General features: G+C 43.0%; 1 protein-coding gene across 1 annotated transcript in view; it reads left to right on the forward strand.

The window, feature by feature from the left end:
• The window catches only part of LOC130115564 (cGMP-inhibited 3',5'-cyclic phosphodiesterase 3A-like), a 151,322-nt gene that overhangs the window by 88,407 nt on the left and 39,440 nt on the right, over window positions 1-23,475 (forward strand). Inside the window, exons 8-10 of the mRNA XM_056283273.1 lie at window positions 1,714-1,851; window positions 4,256-4,367; window positions 21,356-21,463. Coding sequence (XP_056139248.1) covers window positions 1,714-1,851; window positions 4,256-4,367; window positions 21,356-21,463 — 358 coding nt within the window. The remainder of the gene's footprint in view (window positions 1-1,713; window positions 1,852-4,255; window positions 4,368-21,355; window positions 21,464-23,475) is intronic.

Genomic DNA, 23,475 nt, shown 5'->3' on the forward strand with positions numbered 1-23,475 from the left:
CCCACCCACCCCCTTCACTAGTATATACATACATACACACACACACACACACACACACACACACACATATATATACACTACCGTTCAAAAGTTTGGGATCACCCAAACAATTTCGTGTTTTCCATGAAAAGTCACACTTATTCACCACCATATGTTGTGAAATGAATAGAAAATAGAGTCAAGACATTGACAAGGTTAGAAATAATGATTTTTATTTGAAATAAGATTTTTTTTACATCAAACTTTGTTTTCGTTAAAGAATCCTCCATTTGCAGCAATTACAGCATTGCAGACCTTTGGCATTCTAGCTGTTAATTTGTTGAGGTAATCTGGAGAAATTGCACCCCACGCTTCCAGAAGCAGCTCCCACAAGTTGGATTGGTTGGATGGGCACTTCTTTGAGCAGATTGAGTTTCTGGAGCATCACATTTGTGGGGTCAATTAAACGCTCAAAATGGCCAGAAAAAGAGAACTTTCATCTGAAACTCGACAGTCTATTCTTGTTCTTAGAAATGAAGGCTATTCCATGCGAGAAATTGCTAAGAAATTGAAGATTTCCTACACCGGTGTGTACTACTCCCTTCAGAGGACAGCACAAACAGGCTCTAACAGGTACTATTTAATGAAGATGCCAGTTGGGGACCTGTGAGGCGTCTGTTTCTCAAACTAGAGACTCTAATGTACTTATCTTCTTGCTCAGTTGTGCAACGCGGCCTCCCACTTCTTTTTCTACTCTGGTTAGAGCCTGTTTGTGCTGTCCTCTGAAGGGAGTAGTACACACCGGTGTAGGAAATCTTCAATTTCTTAGCAATTTCTCGCATGGAATAGCTTTCATTTCTAAGAACAAGAATAGACTGTCGAGTTTCAGATGAAAGTTCTCTTTTTCTGGCCATTTTGAGCGTTTAATTGACCCCACAAATGTGATGCTCCAGAAACTCAATCTGCTCAAAGAAGTGCCCATCCAACCAATCCAACTTGTGGGAGCTGCTTCTGGAAGCGTGGGGTGCAATTTCTCCAGATTACCTCAACAAATTAACAGCTAGAATGCCAAAGGTCTGCAATGCTGTAATTGCTGCAAATGGAGGATTCTTTGACGAAAGCAAAGTTTGATGTAAAAAAAATCTTATTTCAAATACAAATCATTATTTCTAACCTTGTCAATGTCTTGACTCTATTTTCTATTCATTTCACAACATATGGTGGTGAATAAGTGTGACTTTTCATGGAAAACACAAAATTGTTTGGGTGATCCCAAACTTTTGAACGGTAGTGTATATATATACACAAACACAATCATCCAACCACTTTACAACATAGCACATAACAACCCATTACAGCCACACACCATATCTGCATGATGACTTCTAATGGATGAGGTCCTGCAGATTTACATCTGAATCCCGCATAGCTAGACCTGCATGTAGTTAACCAATCATTTTATAACATTTAGTTATGTCAGATGTCTGACATAATTAAGTGCTAAGTGGTTGAGTAGATACAAGCACACCTATCTATGCAGGCTTACAATGAACATCTGCAGGACCGAGGGTAGGCCTGCATACTTGAGAACTCGGTTAGAAACACTGCTGTATACCGCTGTGGATAAGAAAGTATAGATAATTAAAATAATCTAACGAATTTAAGATTTTTTTTTTCTTAATGTACTGTATGTGGCCTACATCTGGCCCCTAACTTCTCTACTTACCCCTCCAGGAAAAATCGATATTAGCCCTGGAGCCTCTGTTGATTTCAGAGCTGGAGCCCTTGATGAGTCAGCTCAACACCTGGAACTTCCCCATTTTCAGCCTGGTGGAGAAGACCCGTGGCAAGACAGGCTGCATCCTCAGCCAGGTACACAATAGTTAACGAAGAGACCTCATTACCTATAATACATTTTATTGCTTTACAAAGGAACATAATTATCAATATCTGTTCAGGAAGAATCCTAATTCAAAGTATCCAGATAAGCACAAGTCAGTAATACTTACTTACAGCCAAAATAATGGAAAGAGGGAATTTGCAACCTTAGCTTGCTTGAGACAACTCATTGCCACACACGCAGCTGTTGAGAAATTAAATTGCACAATCAAAACATAAATCGAGATAAGTCTTCTCTAAGGCTTCACAGAAAATAGATCCAACACTGCTCAGTTGTGTCAAAGACATCCCAAAGATTCTCTCTTGGCAAAGAGAGGGTGGACATTGTAATAGTAACCAGTTAGAATATTGACATTGTAGGTTCAATTTCTTGTTACAAGACAGTAGGCATAGTATCACAGAAAGTTGAATCACTTCATCTGGACACAACGTTTATTGAGAGAAACATTTCATCACTCATCTAAGTGACCTCTTCAATCTCAACTGACTGCGGGTATCCCCACCCTTATAAATAATACAGTGGCATACTGACCGAAACAAACGATCAGTTTCATATGCAAATTGCTGTGACCATTAACTAGAGTTACAATAGCCATGTGTACTATTCACAGAGGATTGGGGAAAAGCTGCAATCACAGCACACTCAGTTAGGCATTGTATGTTACAGTGGCTTTTCATTTGGCTGACAGAGCAAGTCATAGCCATAAAAGATGGACAGGGAACAGATTAGTGTAAAAATAAGTGTCTTGTGAGACAAGTTGCTTTTGCCAGGCGATGGATAACACTACCAAACTAACTGTAACTGAACAAACAGGCTCAAGGGATGATCTCGCTGGCTCACATACAGAAATACTAAGTTTAGACTGCCATCTAATGGCAAAAACGAAGTAGTGAGAATTCACATTTTTTGCAGTTAATATGATAGATACGGTATTGTCCTCACAAGAGGATATTTGTTTTCACCTTTTGCACAGAGCCTCACATACAGTAAATACACGTACACATACTATTCATACCACAGGACATACATAGAGGACAGGGTGACAACAATACATTAACACAAGAGTTTAGAGGTTCAGTGAGTTTAGGACTTCAATGGCAGAATGAACAAAGCTCATTTCAAAGCAGTCCGTCTCCAGGTGAGGGACTTGTACCTGGGACCAGATGGGGAGCCATGTGAAGAATGGGTTAAGGGGGTAAGCAGGATCCTGAGTTATGGTTGGTGCTCTGTGGTTCACAGCTGACAGGTTGGGGGTGGGAAGGCCAATGATTTTGAATGTGCCGTGTGAGATCAGAATCATGTTTATTGGCAATGTAGGCTTGCACATACATGGAATTTGACTCCAGTTTTGTGGCTTTGTCAGTGTACTTAACATAGAATAACAACACTACAACACAACAATCTTCAGGTATATACACAAGAGATGCGGATCAGCCGGTTCCTATTGGTGACAGTGAAGATGCTTAAGAAACAGGGGAATCAGTAAAGTAGTATGGGCTGAATTATAGTTTTATACAGTAGCATGGGAAGGTGAGGTTCGACAGAACATGCCTTGAGTTTACAAATGACAGTCTTTGCTGGCAGCATTTATGGGTATCAGTGGTGCGTTGGTCGAAACAGAGTCTATTGTCGAGTGAGTCCAAGGTACCTGAAGCAGTCCACAAGTTCACCAGTCTCATTATAGATGAGCGTAGGGTTGTGGACTGAAATGTGAGAATTAGAGCTGATAATAAGTGACTGTTTTGTCTTAGTGACATTCAGTTGTAGATAGTGATCTGTGCACCATTTGTGTGAATTGGAAAATGAAGTGTTGATGTGCTGCCACAGATGAGTGCGAGTATGGCAGCGTCATCTGAGTATTTGGTGTATATGTATACATAAATGTTTTTACTCAATTTGTTTTCAGGTATGTCAATGAATGAGCATAAGAATGGTACTAACATTTGAAGCTCAACATGGCCACCTGGTGGCAGAACAATGTTAGTCATGAATGGTAATGTTTTTTGATAAATACCCAAATTGTAAACTGTAGTCTTCGATAGACTGCAAGCTAAATAATGAAATTGGACATTGATTATTTGAAAATTAGTACAGTAATTGGTTATTAGATGGACTGATATTATTCATCTAGAAAAATTAAATTCTACCACTCTAGACAGAATATCTTATCTGTAATGGAGCAATAAGAATAAATGTGGGGGGATCAGATGTGGCCCACAGGTTCTTTCTTTGACTGGTGTGAGTAATTCAAATAGCCCAGGGCTTACATCAATGAAGAATAGATAAGAAATGATTGGATTTAAAAACAGAATGTACTTTAATCTCCATAGATGAGGTTAATGATACTGATGATGTCTTCCTTTGTTTGGGTCCTAGGTGTCCTACAGACTATTTGAGGACACAGGTCTCTTTGAGACCTTTAAGATACCTGTTCAAGAGTTCATGAACTACTTCCATGCTTTGGAGAATGGATACAGAGACATCCCATGTGAGTAGATAATCCCAACTGTCACATCCGTTGTTTCCCGAATTATATCAGAAGACTCCAATAATGATGTTCATTTAAAATGTGATGTCAAACATTCCCTTAACAGCATCTGGGTAGAAGTATTGTGTAACTATGACTAGACTACTCCCAACCTTAGCAATTCCTACTGTTGTGATATATTTTTCTGCACCAGGTCTGAACAAGGCATGTGCCTATGACTGCTTAGATTGGTCAACTAGTGGGTGTTTTTTTCTGACAATGATCCATCTTCTTTTTACTGTAAGTTCAGGCAGCTGCCTGAACTTAAACTATACCAGTCACAAGCGCTTGTGGGCAGGTCTTAGCCAAACTTGGAGCTGAATAAAAAAAAACAAACAACAAAAATCATGCTATCTACTGTGCGTTAGAATTAGGGTTGTCGGGATATGACATTTTCACTATTGTCATAGCATTATGATAGTGATAAAATCATGGGGCGTACCACGTAAGGCTGAGTCCTTACTGCAGCAGCCTGGGTTCGAATCAGGCCTGGGCCCTTTGCTGCTGCGTGTCATCCCCTCTCTCTCCCCTGCCTTTCCTATCTCTCTCTCTGTACTATCACTGTCAAATAAATGCGGAAAATGAAAAAAAAAAGTGATTGTAAAGCTGTTATTTCACCAAGATTTTGCTGATTGTTTGTGATGTAAGTTTTTCTTCCCCAGGTTTGTGGTGTTTGCGCGCGTGCGTGTGTGTGTGTGTGTGTGTGTGTGTGTGGCGTGTATGGTGTTGTGTGTGTTTGAAAGGAACATATAATACAGACTAAGAAAGAAATCTTTTAGAAATATAAAGGTTAATCTAGAATAGAGTAAGTATCATCTTTCTTGCTTAACAAGTTGCTATTAGTCTTAGTCCAGCTCCTTGAGTATTAGTCCTTTTCTCTATAGATCTGCTGCTGGTTCCTAGTGGGAAATAGTGGGATCTTATTCTCGCTGTAGCTGTCTTATTTTGGTTGTAGCTGTTTTTCACCTAGTATGTCCTTAAATATTTCTTGTTGCCTAGCTGTTTTGACTTAGTTATCCTTTTAGCTTATAAATATATTCCTTGGTAACTTGCTGTTTACAGTTTTAATAGTTTAGTGTGGGGTTTGATAGAGTTTTACATAAGTGACCAGTTTCTGGGCAATAGGCCTACTTTCATTTTAGCTCTTTGGCCAATTGGGTGTTAAATGGCCAGGGTGTGACCTGCAATCCTGGCAGACAATTAGCAATCAGTGTTCTTTAAATCACTACTGCTACAGCATCAGGCAAACAGGTCTAGGCTGAACGAAGGCTACAGTGAACAAAGGCAAGGGCGACTTTTTCAAGCCAAGACTTCATCAAGCAAGGTCTGCTCTTTTTAGATCCAGTCAGTTATCTGTATTTTGTGTACCTAGTATAGACTATGTGTTTTCTTCGCATTCCTGTCCTTTCCTCTTCCCGGGGCTGGCATAGCGGTTGGGTCACTCCTAGGTGCTGTGATCCTACCAATCTCATCTATCCCACTCTCTCTACTCACGTTGAGCAAGTGGTGACGAAGGGCTCTGGAATTGCCAGTCCGCGGTGCTGAAAGCTGAGTTTATCTCAGGCTACGCATCCTTGCTCTCCCTGAACTTCCTTGCTCTAACTGAGACCTGGATCATGCCAGAAAACACTACCACAACCGCAGCTCTGTCAGATGTGTTCTCTTTTTCTCACACGCCCAGAGCTGGGAGGCGGGGTGGTGGTACTGGCCCGCTAATCTCTCCGAAATGGAAATACTCTCGTTTCCATTCCACAATTTTCTCCGCCCTCTTTTGAATTTCATGTTGTTACTGTCTCTTATTCAGTCAAACTCACCATTGTACCGCCCACCAGGCCCCCTTGGTGAGTTTCTGGAGGAGCTTGACACACTTGTCTCACACTTCCCTGATGATGACTCTGCACATATCCTTCTCGGTGACTTCAACATCCACACTGACAAGCTACATCCTCTTCTCTCTTTCCTCTCCTCATTTGGCCTTCACCTCTCACCCTCTCCTCGTACCCACAAGGCCGGCAACCAGTTGGACCTTATCTTTACAAGATACTGTTCTATTTCCAATCTCTCTGTTGCTCTCTGACCACTATATCATGTCCTACTCTCTCTCCCTCCCCCCCTTAGACCCTCCCCCTACCCACATGGTTTCCACCCGTAGACACCTTCTCTCTCTCTCCGCCACTGATCTTCCTTCCTCTGTTACCTCTATCCTCTCTACACCTGAATCTTTCTCTCTGCTACCCCATGACATTGCTACCGATCTTCTTCTCTCTACCCTCTTCTTGGGAAAATCTCTGTCCCCTCACCTCCAGGCCTGCATGCCCAACTCCACCTGCCCCTTGGCTGTGCGACTCAGTACGTACTGACAGACGGAGCCTAAGAGTGGCAGAGCGCAAATGGAGAAAAGGCAAACTCCCAGAGGACCTTCTCAACTTCCAATCTCTTCTTGCTGCTTTCCCCTCTTCCCTTTCTGCTGCTGAAGCTGCCTTCTATCATTCTAAAATCCGATCATCTGCCTCTAATCCTAAGAAACTCTTTGAAACCTTCTCTATACTTCTTCAACCTCCTACTTCCTCCATGATGACTTCGCTAACTTCTTTGACAAGAAGGTAAAATTACATCAGATCCTCCTTTTCTCACCACCCGGTTAGCGCTCCTTGCACTAGCCCACCGTCTGTACCCTCCCTCACCTCTCCACATCCCACCTTGCTCCCCTCTCCCCCGATGAGGTCTTCAACCTCACATCCAGTCGCCCCACCACATGCTCCCTTGACCTGGTCCCCTCCCCTCTTCTTCAGTCTATAGCACTTGAACTCCTTCCCTTTCTAACCCACCTCCTCAACACCTCCCACCAGGCAGGATGCTTTCCATCTGCCTTCAAGACTGCTAGAGTCACCCCCTTTTCAAGAAACCATCACTTAACCCCTCTGACGTCAAAAACTACAGACTGGTTTCCGTTCTACCCTTTCTATCCAAAACTCTCGAACATGCTGCCTTTAACCACCTTTTTTTTTTTTTGTACCTCCACCAGAACAACCTCCTGGACTCCAACCAGTCTGGGTTCAAGGTGGGTCACTCGACAGAGATGGCCCTCCTTGCAGTGACAGAATTGCTTAACTCTGCAAGCGCAAACTCTCTCCCCTCTGTCCTGATACTCCTGGACCTGTCAGCTGTGTTTGACACAGTGAACCACCAGATCCTCCTCTCTACCCTCGAGGGGCTGGGTGTCACAGGCTCTGCACTCTCAATGTTTGCGTCCTGCCTGACATGTCGCTCCTACCAGGTGACATGGAGGGGATCTGTGTTGGAACCTCGCAGACTGACTACAGGCATTCCACAAGGTTCAGATATGAGTCCTCTCCTGTTGTCCCTGTACACAACATCCCTGGGTTCTGTTATTCGCTCGCATGACTTCTCTTACCATTGTTATGCCGATGACACCCAGCTGATCTTGTCCTTCCCTCCCTCTGACACACAAGTAGAGACACGCATTGCTGCATGCTTGACTGGCATCTCAGAGTGGATGGCGACACACCACCTGAAACTCAATCTGGACAAGACAGAGCTGATGTTCCTCTCGGTGAAAGGTTGCCCACACCGAGACCTGGCCATCACCATTGACAGCACTGTGGTGACGCCAACTCGGACTGCGAGGAATCTGGGTGTGATCCTGGACAACAAACTGTCGTTTGCTGCAAACGTTGCATTGGTTGCTCGCTCCTGCAGATTTCTCCTCTATGCCATCAGGAGGCTTTGCCCATTCCTCACCGACGAGGTGGCACAGGTGCTCATCCAGGCTCTGGTCATCTCCCAGCTGGACTATGGCAACCCCCTCCTTGCTGGCGCCCCGGTGTCGCCCATCAGACCTCTGCTGCTTGTTCCGAAAGCTGCAGCTCATCTGGTGTTCAACCGCCCTAAGTTCTCCCACACAACTCCCCTTCTCATGTCCCTACACTGGCTCCCAGTAGCTGCTCGCATCCACTTTAAGACTCTGGTGCTAGCCTACACAACAGTGAAAGGAACTGCTCCTCTCTATCTCCAGGCCATGGTCAAGCCCTACAACCCCACCCGACCACTTTGCTCTGCTGCCTCGGGATGCCTGGTTGCCCCGTCGCTCAGAGGCCCCTGCTGCCGATCGACCCGGTCACGGCTCTTTTCTGTCCTGGCCCCACAGTGGTGGAATGAACTCCCCACTGATGTCAGGACAGCGGAGTCGCTGCCCATCTTTCGGCACAAGTTGAAAACTCACCTCTTCAAGAACTACTACCCTGTTACTTGCTCTTAGCACTTATTGTATTCACTCATTAAAAAAAAAAATCTTTCTTGTGCTTTTACTTTAGCACTGGTTTTGCTCTTAGATGCTTGTTTAGAGAGGAGATGCACTGATGACTAGTAGTTCTCCTGATTTCCTACGTTAAATGCACTTATTGTAAGTCGCTTTGGATAAAAGCGTTGGCTAAATGACTGTAATGCAATAAAGGCTGGGGGGACTTCCGGTATGAGGCGTGCTGAGTAGACACATGTACAGCTTGCTTCCACTATCATATTTTTATTTACCTGTTAAACCTCGTCGTTTTCAATACAAACTGTTTGCAACAGGTTTATGAGTCGGTACTAAAGACCACACAACCATGTTCAAAGTAAGGGGAAACAGTCAGAAAATGACAAGGAATCCTCATCTGCTAGCATAACCATGCTAGCAACTATGATGTCAAAGACTGAGATTAGCTTGCTGCTGGAACAACATAGAGTGGCTATCGCGGCTGATTTCAAATAATCTATGGAGTCTCTGGTGTCCAAACAGATGGCATGCATTCCAAGTTGCAGACCATGGGCAGCGTATCGGCTCTTTGGAAGATAATGCTAATGAGGTCGACCAATGTCTCCAACAATTTGGGAATTTATGCACCGCTTTTCAGGGAGAGAACGAATCACTCAAAACTAAATTAGCAGAGCTGGAGGGACGCAGTAGATGCCAAAACATCCAGATTGTGGGTCTACTTGAACTGATAGAAGGTTCAGTGGCGCCTCCAGAAATTTTTCATAGGGGGGGCCATCTTGGGGTGGCACACCAAAACCAAAAGTCATGACTGAATTTCAGGAAAATATGAGTGGACGGGATAATTGATTGGATAAGCTTTATTGCCTCATGAAACATTACGGGGTGTATGCGAGCCATGGTGCATATAGCGAACCCAAAAAGCACTTCCAATATGACTTAATTTATGGAGTCGATTCCGTTGATTCTCATGTTTCCAAAGAGAGTCGGAGTCAATTCCAAAAACTTGAGAGTCGTGCACCCCTATAGCTAGCTAGAAACAGAAGCTGCTGTCAGAGGCAGACTGTGCACGAGGGAGGGAGTGTGACGCAGTGACGGACGATCAAAAGCAGCTGGCTGCCTGGCTATGCATTTGTTATTTTCTTTGTCATGAATTATTATGAAAAATGTACATTATTGATTTAAATGAACAGCACCTAATGTAAAATATCAGATAGAAGCATATTATCCATGATCAGAAGCCTATTCTGCATATGCGACTTGTGGCTGGGGGGGCCAGGGAAAGTATCAGGGTGGCTGTGGTCACCCCTGGCCACCCCTTGGGGGTGCAACTGAGAAGGTTCTCGTCCATCAAAGTTGTTTTTCCCAATTCTTGTTGATGTCTTCGGTACGTAAATCCTTGCTATACCCCTGAGTTAGACCGGACGCACCGGAGCCTTGCACCCAAACCTGCTCCGGAAGGGAGGCCATGACCCGTCATTCTATCCTTCCACCACTTCCAAGTTAAAGACCTGGTGATCGTGAGGCTCGCGGAGGAGGTGATCTGACCTACTTTATGACGACTACAGCCCGGACGTGTTAAAGAAGCATGCTGAGTAAAAAAGCTCCATGACTGAGTTGCGCATTAGCCTACCTAACGGGAAGAAGACATGGCTGCTGTCCGCCTCAGGGGCCGCTAAGTTTGTAAAAGGTTTGAACACAACTCCATAATCAAGTGAACTGACATACGCTGCTGTTATTATTATTGGGGTTTTTTTTCTGTTTCTTCTTCTTCTAACAATTACCAAATAGCTGACTAACTGCATTCAGGACAAATTGTGCGTTTCTCTTAATCATCCAAAGGAATTGAATCAAGTGCAGCTGGACTTGGTTATATATCTGTGAAGACGTTTCGCCTCTCATCCAAGAAGTTTCATCAGTTCGTGCCTTTCTGACTAGACCAAGCTAGTCTGACTGGCTGGTGATGAAACTCAGATATTTAGCCTCTTTGGAGTCGTTATCAGAGCTATTGATGTCAATGGCTCCTTTGTGTTCCGATGTTTGGCAACGACAGTCGTTGGAGGTGTTAGTTTCGACTTCATTCGTGTTCCATTTAGTGGTCATGAGTCGTTGGAGCCGTTAGTGACTGACTTGTTCTTGGAGGCTAAGCTTTTTGAGTCTCCAGGGGAGAGATGAAAGGACGGCATTGTAAGTGGGAGATAGGTGGTGTCGCAGACCTCCTCCTCTGTTGAGAGAGGGTTTTTCCAGTTTCGCATAGATGGCTTCACCCCTCTTTCAAACCATCTATCTTCCCTGTCCAAAATGTGTACGTTGATGTCCTCGAAGGAGTGTGTCTTCTCCTTTAGGTGTAGATAGACTGCTGAGTCTTGTCCTGAGGAGTTCATAGCTCTGATAACGACTCCAAAGAGGCTAAATATCTGAGTTTCATCACCAGCCAGTCAGACTAGCTTGGTCTAGTCAGAAAGGCACGAACTGATGAAGCCTCTTGGATGAGAAGCGAAACGTCTTCACTGATATATAACCAAGTCCAGTTGCACTTGATTCAATTCCTGGATGAATGAGAACATTCACAGACACGTCTTCTCTTAATCAGTATTCCTTTTAATGATTTAGTCATGTATTTTTCTTTGTTTATCAGACTAATACTGAACCCTTTTTGAAATAGGATATGAGAGCAATGGACTTCAACAATATTTCGACAGGAATTGAGAGACAACTGTTACTGCTTCACATAGACCTAACAGTCATCTCCCTCCCAGTTTTGTCTTTGCTTTGGTAATTGTATAATCCTTTTTAAACACATTATTTGCCTGACCAACTGGAAGTAGAGGGGAAGAACACGACACCTACTACTACTCCTACTCCTTTCGGCTACTCCCGTTAGGGGTCGCCACAGTGGATCATCCGTTTCCATTTCTTCCTGTCTTCTGCATCTTCCTCTGTCACACCAGCCACCTGCATGTCTTCCCTCACCACATCCATAAACCTCCTCTTTTCCTCTTCCCTGGCACCTCCATATTCAGCAGGAAAAACACAACATATAACTATATATTTCTGCACTGTTCTGACGCAATACCGTCTTTAAGCCTTCCTTAAGCTATATGTTCAACATGTTATTATAATAGCAAGGTTTCAACACTTAAAGATCGACTGCATATGCCTGTTGCAAATGCTTTAATGTCTCGCTAGACGTATTTAAAAAAGGTTCAACTCTTGTTTTTTAAAAAGTTTATCAACATGAGGTGGTAATAAACCGATAGAATTGATGAAGTATTAAAGTATGCTGATCAATGTATCAGAGTGTTGTTTGTTGCTGCTCTTCTCTGCAGCAACTGGGTTAGGGTTGGGGTTAAGGGGAGGGGTCGGGTGGAGGGAGGATGTATGTTTGTTTTGTTAATTAGGTTTTCTGTTTTTTTTATTATTCATGGTTTCCTTGCTCTTACTTGTGTGCTACTTCTTTACAGTGGGGCAGCTTAGCATAACAATTGTGCATTTTGTGATAAAAGCATCAAACTTGGTACATATGTAGCTTAATATATTTAGAAGAAATTTGGATGCATGGACGTTATTAGATCGCTTTGAGTTGGGCTGTGGCCTCCCTAAATTTCATATCAGCCATTATGACAAGACAGTTACCTTTCCAGAGATACCAATATTATTGTTCTAGTCCAAATAGAACCAGAGATATGCCATTTTACATATCGGATGTCACCAATGCATGTTGAAAAAATAAGTTCCCAATCACTTTTGAGACATTATTCATCTATACACTATATATAGACATCTATACCTAAACATTCCTCTTCTGTTGGTCAAGGTTTAGAACCAGTGATTGCAGGAAGCAATACACAATTCAGTACTTCAGCAGTGTTTATTGTTTTTTATTGTTTTTTTGTTTACAAAAGTAACTGCTTATCAACGTAGTTTTTTCAACATGCATTGGTGACATCCGATATGTAAAATGGCATATCTCGGGTTCTATCTGGACTAGAACAATAATATTGGTATCTCTGGAAAGGTAACATTCTTCTCTGTCTTGTCATAATGGCTGATATGAAATTTAGGGAGGGACAGCCCCGCTAAAAGCGGTCTAATAACGTCCATGCCTGCCATGGCCACTATGGGGTTAATTTTCAGTGGCTCCATATTTCTTCTAAATGTATTAAGCTACATATGTACCAAGTTTGGTGCTTTTATCACAAAATGCACAATCCTTATGAATATTGGAGCTACGCTGCCCCACTATTAACTCAGTGGGCTCAACCCAGTCAGGTACTATACCCCTAGTCTCAATCCTGCTAAACTACAGGTGGTGGTGCAAGTCATGGGGATGGATGCATGAGGGAAAGACACTTGGCCAAACCTCCAAAGTATCACTTAATGTTAAGCTCTAACACCATGTCACCACCATAGTGGCGCTTTAAGATTTATTAGCTGGAATGTCAAAGGGCTGAGTTCTCATGTGAAACGTATCGAAGTCATCAACCATTTAAGTCATTTAAACACCAAAATTGCCTTTCTACAGGAAGCCCATCTCAAGCCTTCAGATCACTTTAAACTTCACAGAGGGTGGGTAGGCCAGCTTTACCATTCTTCCTTTTCAAGTAAGGTCCATGGGGCTGCAATTCTTATTCATAAGTCAGTCCCATTCTCCATGTCTAAGGTTATATCAGACCCCAACGGGCGCTTTATTATAATTACAGGGAAAATCTGTGGTAACAATCTGACTTTGACGAATGTGTATGGTCCAAACTGGGACAATGACGACTTTTTCAAAAACTTCTTCTCTCTTCCTGACTTAAATTCCTGTCAGCTCATCCTCGGGGGAGACTTTAACTGTTACCTTGATCCTTCACTTGACCGCCCTATCTAAATCATCTATAGTCATCCAGCTGTTTATGGAGCAATATGCAATCTTAGATGTTTGGCGCTTTCTTAATCCTAGCGCCAAGTAGTTCTGTTTCTTCTCTCCTGTCCACGGTACTTTCTCCTCAATAGGTTTTTTTTCTCATTGACAACAAATTACTCTCCTCTGTTACTCCATGCTCTTAAAGCCCTATAGTAATATCAGACAATGCAACAGTCATAATTGACATCTCCCTTCCTGGCAGATCCTTGTCACGATCCCCTTGGTGCTTTAATTCATTTCTACTTACTGATCCCAATTTTATCAATATTATTACAATAGCATTGACACATCCATCTCAACTAATGTTAGTCCATCCGTATCTGCTACAACAGTTTGGGAGACATGCAAAGCCTACCTGCAAGGAGAAATCATATCATATGCTGCTTACCAGAGAAAGATTACTGCTGAAAAGAGTATTAGTCTGTCCAAGTCTGTCAGAAGTACAGACTAGGTGTGTAGACTCACCTGACTCTGATCTTTTTAAAGAATTACTGATGAAAAAGGCTGAATTTGACTTCCTGGCCTCTAATAAGGCAACAGGATCACCACTAAAAATACACCATAATTATTATGAATTTGGAGATAAACCAAGTAGACTACTTGCTCATCAAACACGGCAATCATCTTCATCAGTGCATATTACCCAAATTAATACTGCGGATGGACTAACTATTAATCCTCAAACCAGGGATAGGCGCTAATATTTTTAAGCACTGGCCCCATGGGCCACCAAGCCCCTAAATTTGGTGGCCAAGCCCCTAAATTTGGTGGCCAAAGTACATTTTTGGTAGCCCAAATGTAAAAACACAGAAAAGGCAATTTAACACAGCTTAACACTGACACATCAACAAACGAAAAGACATCAACAAAATGAAAATATATAAATATTTATTTAAATTGAAAACTCAAGTTCATTTGTAAACATACATACATATTCTCTGTCTCTTAGTTCACAGTCTCTCTTTCACACTCCCTCATGCCGCTGCCTCATACATGCTCTCTCTTGCTCCCTCCATCCCTGCCTCCCTCCCTCCCAGCATTGTGACTGTCAGTCATGTCTGCAGTAAAAACATTATAAAAAGTAGTAGAAAAGCTATAACACATACTTCTAACTGTAGCCAAAATTGTCAAAATACATGGGCAGAATGAATATTTTTTTTATAATTATTTAAATTGAAAACTCAAGTTTTTGTAAACATAAGGTACATATATTCTCTCAGTCTCAGTTCAGTCTTTTTCGCATCCCTCTGCCTCTCCCTCCCTCCCAGCATTGTCCCGGCGTCAGTCATGAGTACAATAAAAAACATTACAAAAAGCAGTAGAATTCTAATCCGCAAGAACCGAAATATGGCGGGCTTGGCACAGCTTCTCCAGTGCTGGTTCCCAGATGTCATTGTAGATGTGGGGAATGAATCTACAGTAGTAAAGTTGCCGACAACAACGTTGACACCATTAACTATGAGCAACTACCTGCAATACAAACAGAAAATATTTTACACGAGCTAGCCAGCAATAGCCAACTGCTGATGAAGAGTAGCTAACATTGCATTATTTGTCCAATAAATTTAGGTAGCTGCTCTACTTAGTAGCATTAGCACTATGTTAATTTGCAGCATATAAACCTAACCAGCTAGCTAGCTAACTAGATTAGAATTAAACCAACCCACCTTGCTATGGCTTTGTCGTTTGCATATCCATGCACCATGTCCACGCCGTTCTTGATGTGGAGTTCGATAAGCCCAGGGGAAGCACTGAATGCGATTTCGTTACGTACAGACAAGGCTCAACATTTTCGGTTTTGATTTTTCAAAGCCATCCAGTGTGCCGAGTTTCGCCACAAGAGGACACTGTTACATAACCTCACACGAAAAGGAACAACTTTTGGATCCATGGAAACATAAAATCGGGGTGAAAATCAGTTTAAACTGATCTGCTCCTTTTAAAAAAAAATCTGGGTATTTTTCGGTGAAAATCGGTAAAAACCGAAAACGCCGAGCCTTGCGCACAGAATAGTATGCAATGTTGAAATTTTTAATCATTTTCTACCGTTATCCATTCTCCATTTGACTTATTTGTCTCCCCATGGGTGTATTTTCAGGCGATGTAACTGTAAGGTGTGCAAATGTGCACCTTAAGTGTTGTCCACTTCTTCCATGAATTGTGATGTGGTGTTTCCTGAAGGCATTGTTTCTGATGAAAAATGAGCTAGACTTCTCGGCTTGTTGAGGAAACTGGCAGCACACACCGCAGTACATTACGTCCTTAGATGTGTTGCATTCTAGCCACTTAAACTCCTGCTTCCATTCACTCCTAAATTTTCGTTGCCGTTCCGTTTGTTCATAGTCCACCTTTTGTGTTTCTGGTTCTTCTGTAGGGATCGTGTTCGCAGCTTGAGTAATGTTAGGCTTAGTAAACCCATACTTCAGCAGCCCCGACATATCAGCAGCTAGCTGGCGGCGAGTAAAATTAAGTTATTGTTAGCTGTTTTCATAGAATGTTGAATTAAAAGACGTGAATGAATCGGGATGTTTGTGGAACTGTGACGTTACATTTGCGAAGGGCAGTGGGTATTTTTTATTTTTATTTTTTTGATTAACCTTGACTTGGTGGCCTCAGGGGGCCACCTACTGGGGATATATGGTGGCCACAGAGTAACTTTTTATGGCCACGGGTCATCGGGCCATGTTTAATGTCGAACCCTGTCAAACCATCAACGACCAATTTAGGGAATTTTAAGCTTCATTATATACATCCGAGAGCACATCTGATAAGGCCCAATACGAAAACTTGTTTTTAGGTCTTTAGACATCCCTTCCATAGATCCCGAAATATCTGCTGGGTTTGATGAACCTTTCACAGTTGGTGAACTCAAAAGTGCTCTAATGCTGATGCATAGTTGGAAATGCCCAGGCCCCGATGGCTTCCCCGCCGAATTTTTAAGACATTTTCTGATAAATTATCCCCATTGATGCTAAATATGTTTAATGACTCATTAGAATTTGGCATGCTCCCCCTACATTATATAGATCTGTTATTTCCCTTATACTAAAAAAGTATAAAGATCCCCTTCTTTGCAGTAACTACCGCCCCATCTCTTTGCTTTGTGCAGATGTCAAGCTTTTAGCTAAGATGCTGGCAACATGTCTAGAGTCTGTCCTGATGACTATTATTTCCACAGACCAAACAGGGTTTGTTAAGGACAGACACTCTTTTCATAATGTCAGATGGCTATTTAATATATTATACTCACCTTCATACTCAGATTCCCCGGAATTGGTCATTTCAGTGGATGCCGAGAAGGCATTTGACTGCGTGGAATAGCCCTATCTGTTTTATGCACTAAAAAGGTTTGGTTTTGGTAATACATTTATTTCATGGATTAAGCTTTTATATACATCCCCCCTAGCTTGCGTCCACACAAACAATGATTATTCTGATTATTTTCCCCTCAAACGTGGAACTTGTCAGGGCTGCCCACTTTCTCCGCTACTGTTCGCCATTGCCATCGAACCACTGGTGGTTGCTCTTGGGTCTAGTCAGATGCAGCGCATCTCAAGGGGCAGCTATGAGCATAAACTGGCCTTGTACACTGATGACTTTTTACTGTTTATCTCTGATCCAGACCGATCTACCTCCCCAGTGTTTGCTTTGTTGAAGAAGTTTGGGCAAATTTCGGGTTATATATTAAATCTTCATAAAAGTGAACTCATGCCCATTAATGCCACAGCTACAGCGTACCCCCTTTCAAAATTGTCATTTAGAAACATCTCTGGATAGTTTTAGTTATCTGGGTTTCTGTGTAACTAGGAACTATTCAGATTTGTTTAAATGTAATTTCTCCCCTCTACTTTCTCAGCTGACTCAAGACTTCCACCGCTGGTCTCTATTACCTGGTCTCTATTACCTCTTCTTCTTCTTCTTCTTCTTCTTCTTCTTCTTCTTCTTCTTCTTCTTCTTCTTCTTCTTCTTCTTCTTCTTTCGGCTTGTTCCCTGTTTCCCAGGGGTCGCCACAGCGGAATCGACAGTTTCCATCGGTACCCTGTGAGGGCACAACACCGATGGCGGTCTCGTCAATCCGCATAATGATCTGGCAACATTTTACGTCGGATGCCCTTCCTGACACAACCACTAACCCTATGGACGGGGGCACAGGTTAAGCACTGGATGCCATCCCAGTATTCACGGACCTCCGCTTAGTTCTTCTTCTTCTTTCGGCTTGTTCCCTGTTTCCCAGGGGTTGCCACAGCGGAATCGACAGTTTCCATCGGTACCCTGTGAGGGCACCACACCGATGGCGGTCTCATCACTCCGCATAATGATCTGGCAAAATTTTATGCCGGATGCCCTTCCTGACACAACCACTAACCCTATGGACGGGGGGGGCACAGGTTAAGCGCTGGATGCCATCCCAGTATTCACGGACCTCCGCTTAGTAATATGCTTAAATTCAGCGGGTTGTCTCGTCTGATCTGAGGTCGTAGTCCAATCATGGATGGCGTGCCACCTCTAGCAGCGCAATACGAATGCCCCCGGCCGTCCCTCTTAATCATGGCTCCTGTTCAGAGAAGAAAACCCACAGAATAGAACCGGAGTCCTATTCCATTATTCCTAGCTGAGGTATTCAGGCGACCTGGCCTGCTTTGAACACTAATTTTTTCAAAGTAAACACTTCGGACCCCGCGGGGACACTCATGTAAGAGCATTCCGGGGGCGCCAAGAGGTAGGGGCTGGGACAGACGGTGGCTCACCTCGCGGCGGACCATCAGCTCGATCCCGAGATCCAACTACGAGCTTTTTAACTGCAGCAACTTTAAGATACGCTATTGGAGCTGGAATTAGTGCAGCTGCTGGCACCAGACTTGCCCTCCAATGGGTCCTCGTTAAAGGATTTAAAGTGTACTCATTCCAATTACAGGGCCTCGAAAGAGTCCTGTATTGTTATTTTTCGTCACTACCTCCCCGAGTCGGGAGTGGGTAATTTGTGCGCCTGCTGCCTTCCTTAGATGTGGTAGCCGTTTCTCAGGCTCCCTTTCCGGAACCGAACCCTGATTCCCCGTTACCCATGGTCACCATGGTAGGCACACAAAGTACCATGGAAAGTTGATAGGGCAGACATTCGAATGAGACGTGGTCGCCACGGAGGGCAGGCGAGCAGCCCGAGGTTATCTAGAGTCACCAAAGCGGTCCGAGGCGCCACCTTACGGAGGAGCGCCGCGTGAGGGTTTTGGATCTGATAAATGCACGCATCCCCGAAGGTCAGCGCTCGGCGGCATGTATCAGCTCTAGAATTACCACAGTTATACAAGTAAAGGAAGAGCGATCAAAGGAACCATAATTGATTTAATGAGCCATTCACAGTTTCACAGTACAGGCCGTGTGTACTCAAAATAGAAATGTCCCCCACGCCGGCAGTAAACCCCACAGTAAGCACCGCAGTAGGCCTGTTTCGCTGCTTGGGTACATTGAGGCCAAACACACAACGGCCACTTTGCGCAAACCAGCAAACTAAAGATTCCCGTTGTGGAATTTCACCAACGCGACCTGGTCTCTATTACCTCTAAATTGTATAAAAATGAATGTGCTTCCCAAATTCCTATATCTCTGTCAATGCATACCTGTTTTTGTATCCCAAAGCCTCTTTTATCCACTCACTTGATAGTTTGATTTCTCAGTTCATATGGGAAAAAAAATTGTAGGATTCGTAAAGATGTCATACAAAAGCCAAACGAATTAGGTGGTCTTGCATTACCCAACTTTTTATTTTACTGTTGGGCTGCAAATATTCTCAGTATTTTGCACTGGTATCATACGAACAGTCACCACTACCGTGGTTGCAGATTGAGGATGCCTCATGTAGTTCGTCCTCCCTGTTGTCCCTCTTGTGCCTCCTCCTGGCATTACCATCTCAATCATGCTCTAGTAATATAATAATTAAAAACTGTCTCAAGATTTGGACTGAATTCAGACATCATATCCCTGTATACTCCAACCCTCTGTTTCCTCCCTCTGTCACTGATGGGGCTTTTGAAACCTGGGCAGACCATGGGATTGCTTCTGTGAGGAATCTTTACATTGATGGCATATTTGCATCCTTTGATCAGTTAACCAGGGCATTTAACCTGAAGAGGACCCACCTCTTCAGATACTTGCAAATCCAAGACTTTATTCGCAATCACTTCCCTGGCTTCCCTGCTATCCCTCCTTCCACCTTGGTCGACACCATACTTAATATTAACCCTTACCTCAACGGTACTATTTCAAAGTTATACAACACTCTCCTCACATGCCAACCCTCATTCTCTGATCATTTAGCCAGGACTTGGTCTGAAGATCTCAATATTGAAATAGAGCCTGAGGTCTGGCAGTTTTGAGGCGGGTTCACACATAGTGTATTTGTGCCCGTCATGGGGTTTTACAGTGTAAGGTGGTTGATAGAGTACACTGGTCTAAAAGCAAATTAGCCCGCATCTACCCTGGAACTGATCCAAACTGTGATAAATGTCACTCAGGATCAGCCAATCTCAGCCACATGTTCTGGGCTTGTCCTGCACTGTCCTTGTTTTGGAAGTCTGTTTTTGATTCCCTTTCAGCTATCATGTCTACTTATATTCACCCCTCTCCCTTAGTTGCCCTGTTTGGTGTCCTACCCACTGGCCACTCATTGCCGTCCTATTTTGCGGAACTTGTAGCTTTTCTCACATTATTAGTGAGGCGTGTTATTCTGATGCACTGGAAGAGTCCTCATCCCCCCTCTCATACCCATTGGATAAAGGATGCCTTATCCTTTGTGAAGTTGGAGAAAATTATACACTCCCTTCAATGGCTCTAATGGACAATTTTATAGTATCTGGCAGTCCTTCCTGGGACATGTCAGGTCCCTCCAACTGGATTCTGTCCCCATTGACTGGGAACCCCCTCCCCCCCGCACTGTTCCAACATCTTGCATTTCCTGGCTAAGTCCTGTTTTCCCCATATAAAAAGCACACAGTATGTATAGCATGATGCTGTCACCAAATTGTCTTGCTTTTTGTTGCTGTCTTTTAAAAAATATGTATATGTGTTTTATGTTATGCTATGTTATGTTGTATGTGTTGAAAATCTTATAAATAAATCATAATTTAAAAGATATATGTAAAGGCTGAGAGCTTAGTTTATTTTATTATTATTTTTTTATCACCAGCTGCTTGGTCTGCCTGTTTGTTATATTGTGATATCATTGCTAGATTACAATTCATTACTAAACTATCACAATTATGGTAACAATTACAATATTTCAAAATTCCTTGTCTCAGTGCTCATATCGTTTACTATTTAGTAAAGTATTGTGCTGGGAAAGATTTTTAGGTTAATGTCAGCAATGAAAAGAACACATGGAAGCCGATGTTCATTTAGACATCTGCACAGATGTTTGTATTGATGAGTGAACTGGGAATGACCTGCTGACAGTTTTTGTGGAAAGGTTTTTGTGGAAAAATATATTGAAGATCATAATGCAAAATAAGATAAAACAGATAATACAAGATACGATAACACAGAATATGTGTGTATATGCATTATACAACAGTGACATCAGTTATCATGTACTATGTACCAGTGTGCAATATGATAATTCTCTCTAAAAAAAGAACCTAACGTAAAAAAAAACTGCTGAAAGTTCCTCTTTTGTAAACTAAAGAATGCCTATCTCATTGCGGACTGTGAAACTTTTTTGTGGTTTTATCATTTCCCGGTGGCTTTTGTTCCAAGTTTTGTCTTACTTTCCCTCAGATCATAACCGAATTCATGCCACTGATGTGCTGCACGCTGTGTGGTTCCTCACCACCCAGCCAGTGCCAGGTCTGCCCACCCTGATGAACCAGCATGAGACTCACACAGGTGATGACTGATGCAGACACACTCATACTCACAGTATACCAACATACAAACTCATACATGAACAGACATGCTCTCATGCACACACACAAACAGACACAAACACACGCACATATACAAGTGCAGGCGTGCACTCAAACACTCGCATGTTTTTAGGATGGCAAATATGCAAGCATGCAACTGCAGTAGGCGGGCAAATACAAAAAGACAAAAAACAGTTTCATGCAAACACAAAAAGCAATAGGTATGTTTAGTGCCGATAACAAGGCCATTGGTCTGGGTAATCCCGTTTGTGGGGTATTGCAATCACCTTAATCCTACAGAGATGTGAAACAACCTCAGTTGGTCTCGCCTATCAGTATGATTGTTGATGCTTGTGGAGTGCAAAACTTTTCCATCAGTTTCATGCGAGAAACAGTTATGTGTTCAGGGCATCAAGTTTTTGGGGAGCTTTTCAGCAAATCATTGAAACTTGGAATGTGAACTGTTTCCACTCACTGCTGGTCACAACATGCACAACAGAGATATATTTCAGTGGTATACAGTATGGACGCTGAAAATCTTAGGCACCATGACTGCTAATAAAATTGAATTGGGCTTATTTTGCCACTGAACACAGGGTTGCCAAGAATGAAAGTCTGGATTTTCATAGAGCTTCATTAGTCTGTACATATGATTAAAAACGTCCCTTTTGGGAATTTTTGTGTTTCCACTTGCAAAGCCTTTTAGTTATTTGAAGTGTTTTTATGGCAAAGCCCTCTCAGAACTGCATTTCCCATTAGATGTGGCAGCCTTTTGTTTGTTGGCTTCAACATTTTAGATTAAAAAGGAATATATTCATACTGGTCCAAACCAATCTTTACACAGCCTGTCTGTCAAGGAACAAGTCATGTACACTACATGGCCAAAAGTATGTGGACACGTGGGTTCAGCTAGTTCAGCTGCACCCATTGCTAAGAGGTACATAATATGGCAGTAGAATGGGTCATAATGAAGAGCTCAGTGACTTCCACCTTTCAAACAAGTCAGTTGGTCAAATCTCTGCCCTGCTAGATCTGCCTCAGTCAACTGTAAGTGCTGTTATTGTGAAGTGGAAACGTCTAGGAGAAACAACAGCTCAGCTGTAAAGCGGTTGGACACAAGACCACAGAACAGGACCGCCAAGTGGTGAAGCATGTAAAAATCGTCTGTCCTTGGTTCAACATTCACTACTGAGTTCCAAACTGCCTCTTGAAGCAATGTCAGCACAAGAACTGTTGTTCGTCGGGAGCTTCATGAAATGGATTTCCATGGCCGAGCAGCTGCACACAAGCCTAAGATCACAATGCACAGTTCAAAGTGTGGGCTGAAGTGGTGTAAAACACACCACCATTGGACTTTGGAGCAGTGGAAACATGTTCTCTAGAGTGATGAATCATACTTCACTATCTGGCTGTCTGAGGAACAATCCTGGGTTTGGTGGATGCATGAAGAACGCTACCTGCCCAAATGCATAGTGTCAACTGAGAAGTCTGATGGTGGAGGAATAATGCTCGGGGGCTGTTCATAGTTTAGGCTAGGCCCCTTGTTTCCAGTGAAGAGAAATCTTTAATGCTGTAGCATACAATGACATTAGAGAGAATTGTGTGCTTCCAACTTTGTGGCAAGAGTTTATGGAAGGTCCTTTCCTGTTTCAGCATGACAGTGCCCCTGTGCGCAAAGTATGGTCCATAAAGACATGGTTTGCTGAGTTTGGAGTAGAAGAATGTGACTGGCCTACAGAGAGCCCTGAACTCTACCCCATCCAACACCTTTGGGATGAATTAGAACATCAACTGTGAGCCAGGCCTTCTGTCCAACATTAGTGCCTGACTTCACTAATGCTCTTGTGGCTGAATGGGAGAAAATCCCCACAGCCATGTTCAAAATCTAGGCTGTTATAGCAGCAAAGGGGGGACCAACTCTATATCAATGTCCGTGGTGGCTATCAATGTCCATTGGCTCAACAGCAACATAGCCGACTCGGCAGTCGAGCT

This window comes from Lampris incognitus, chromosome 7, assembly GCF_029633865.1.
Source record: "Lampris incognitus isolate fLamInc1 chromosome 7, fLamInc1.hap2, whole genome shotgun sequence".
Lineage (NCBI taxonomy): Eukaryota > Metazoa > Chordata > Actinopteri > Lampriformes > Lampridae > Lampris > Lampris incognitus.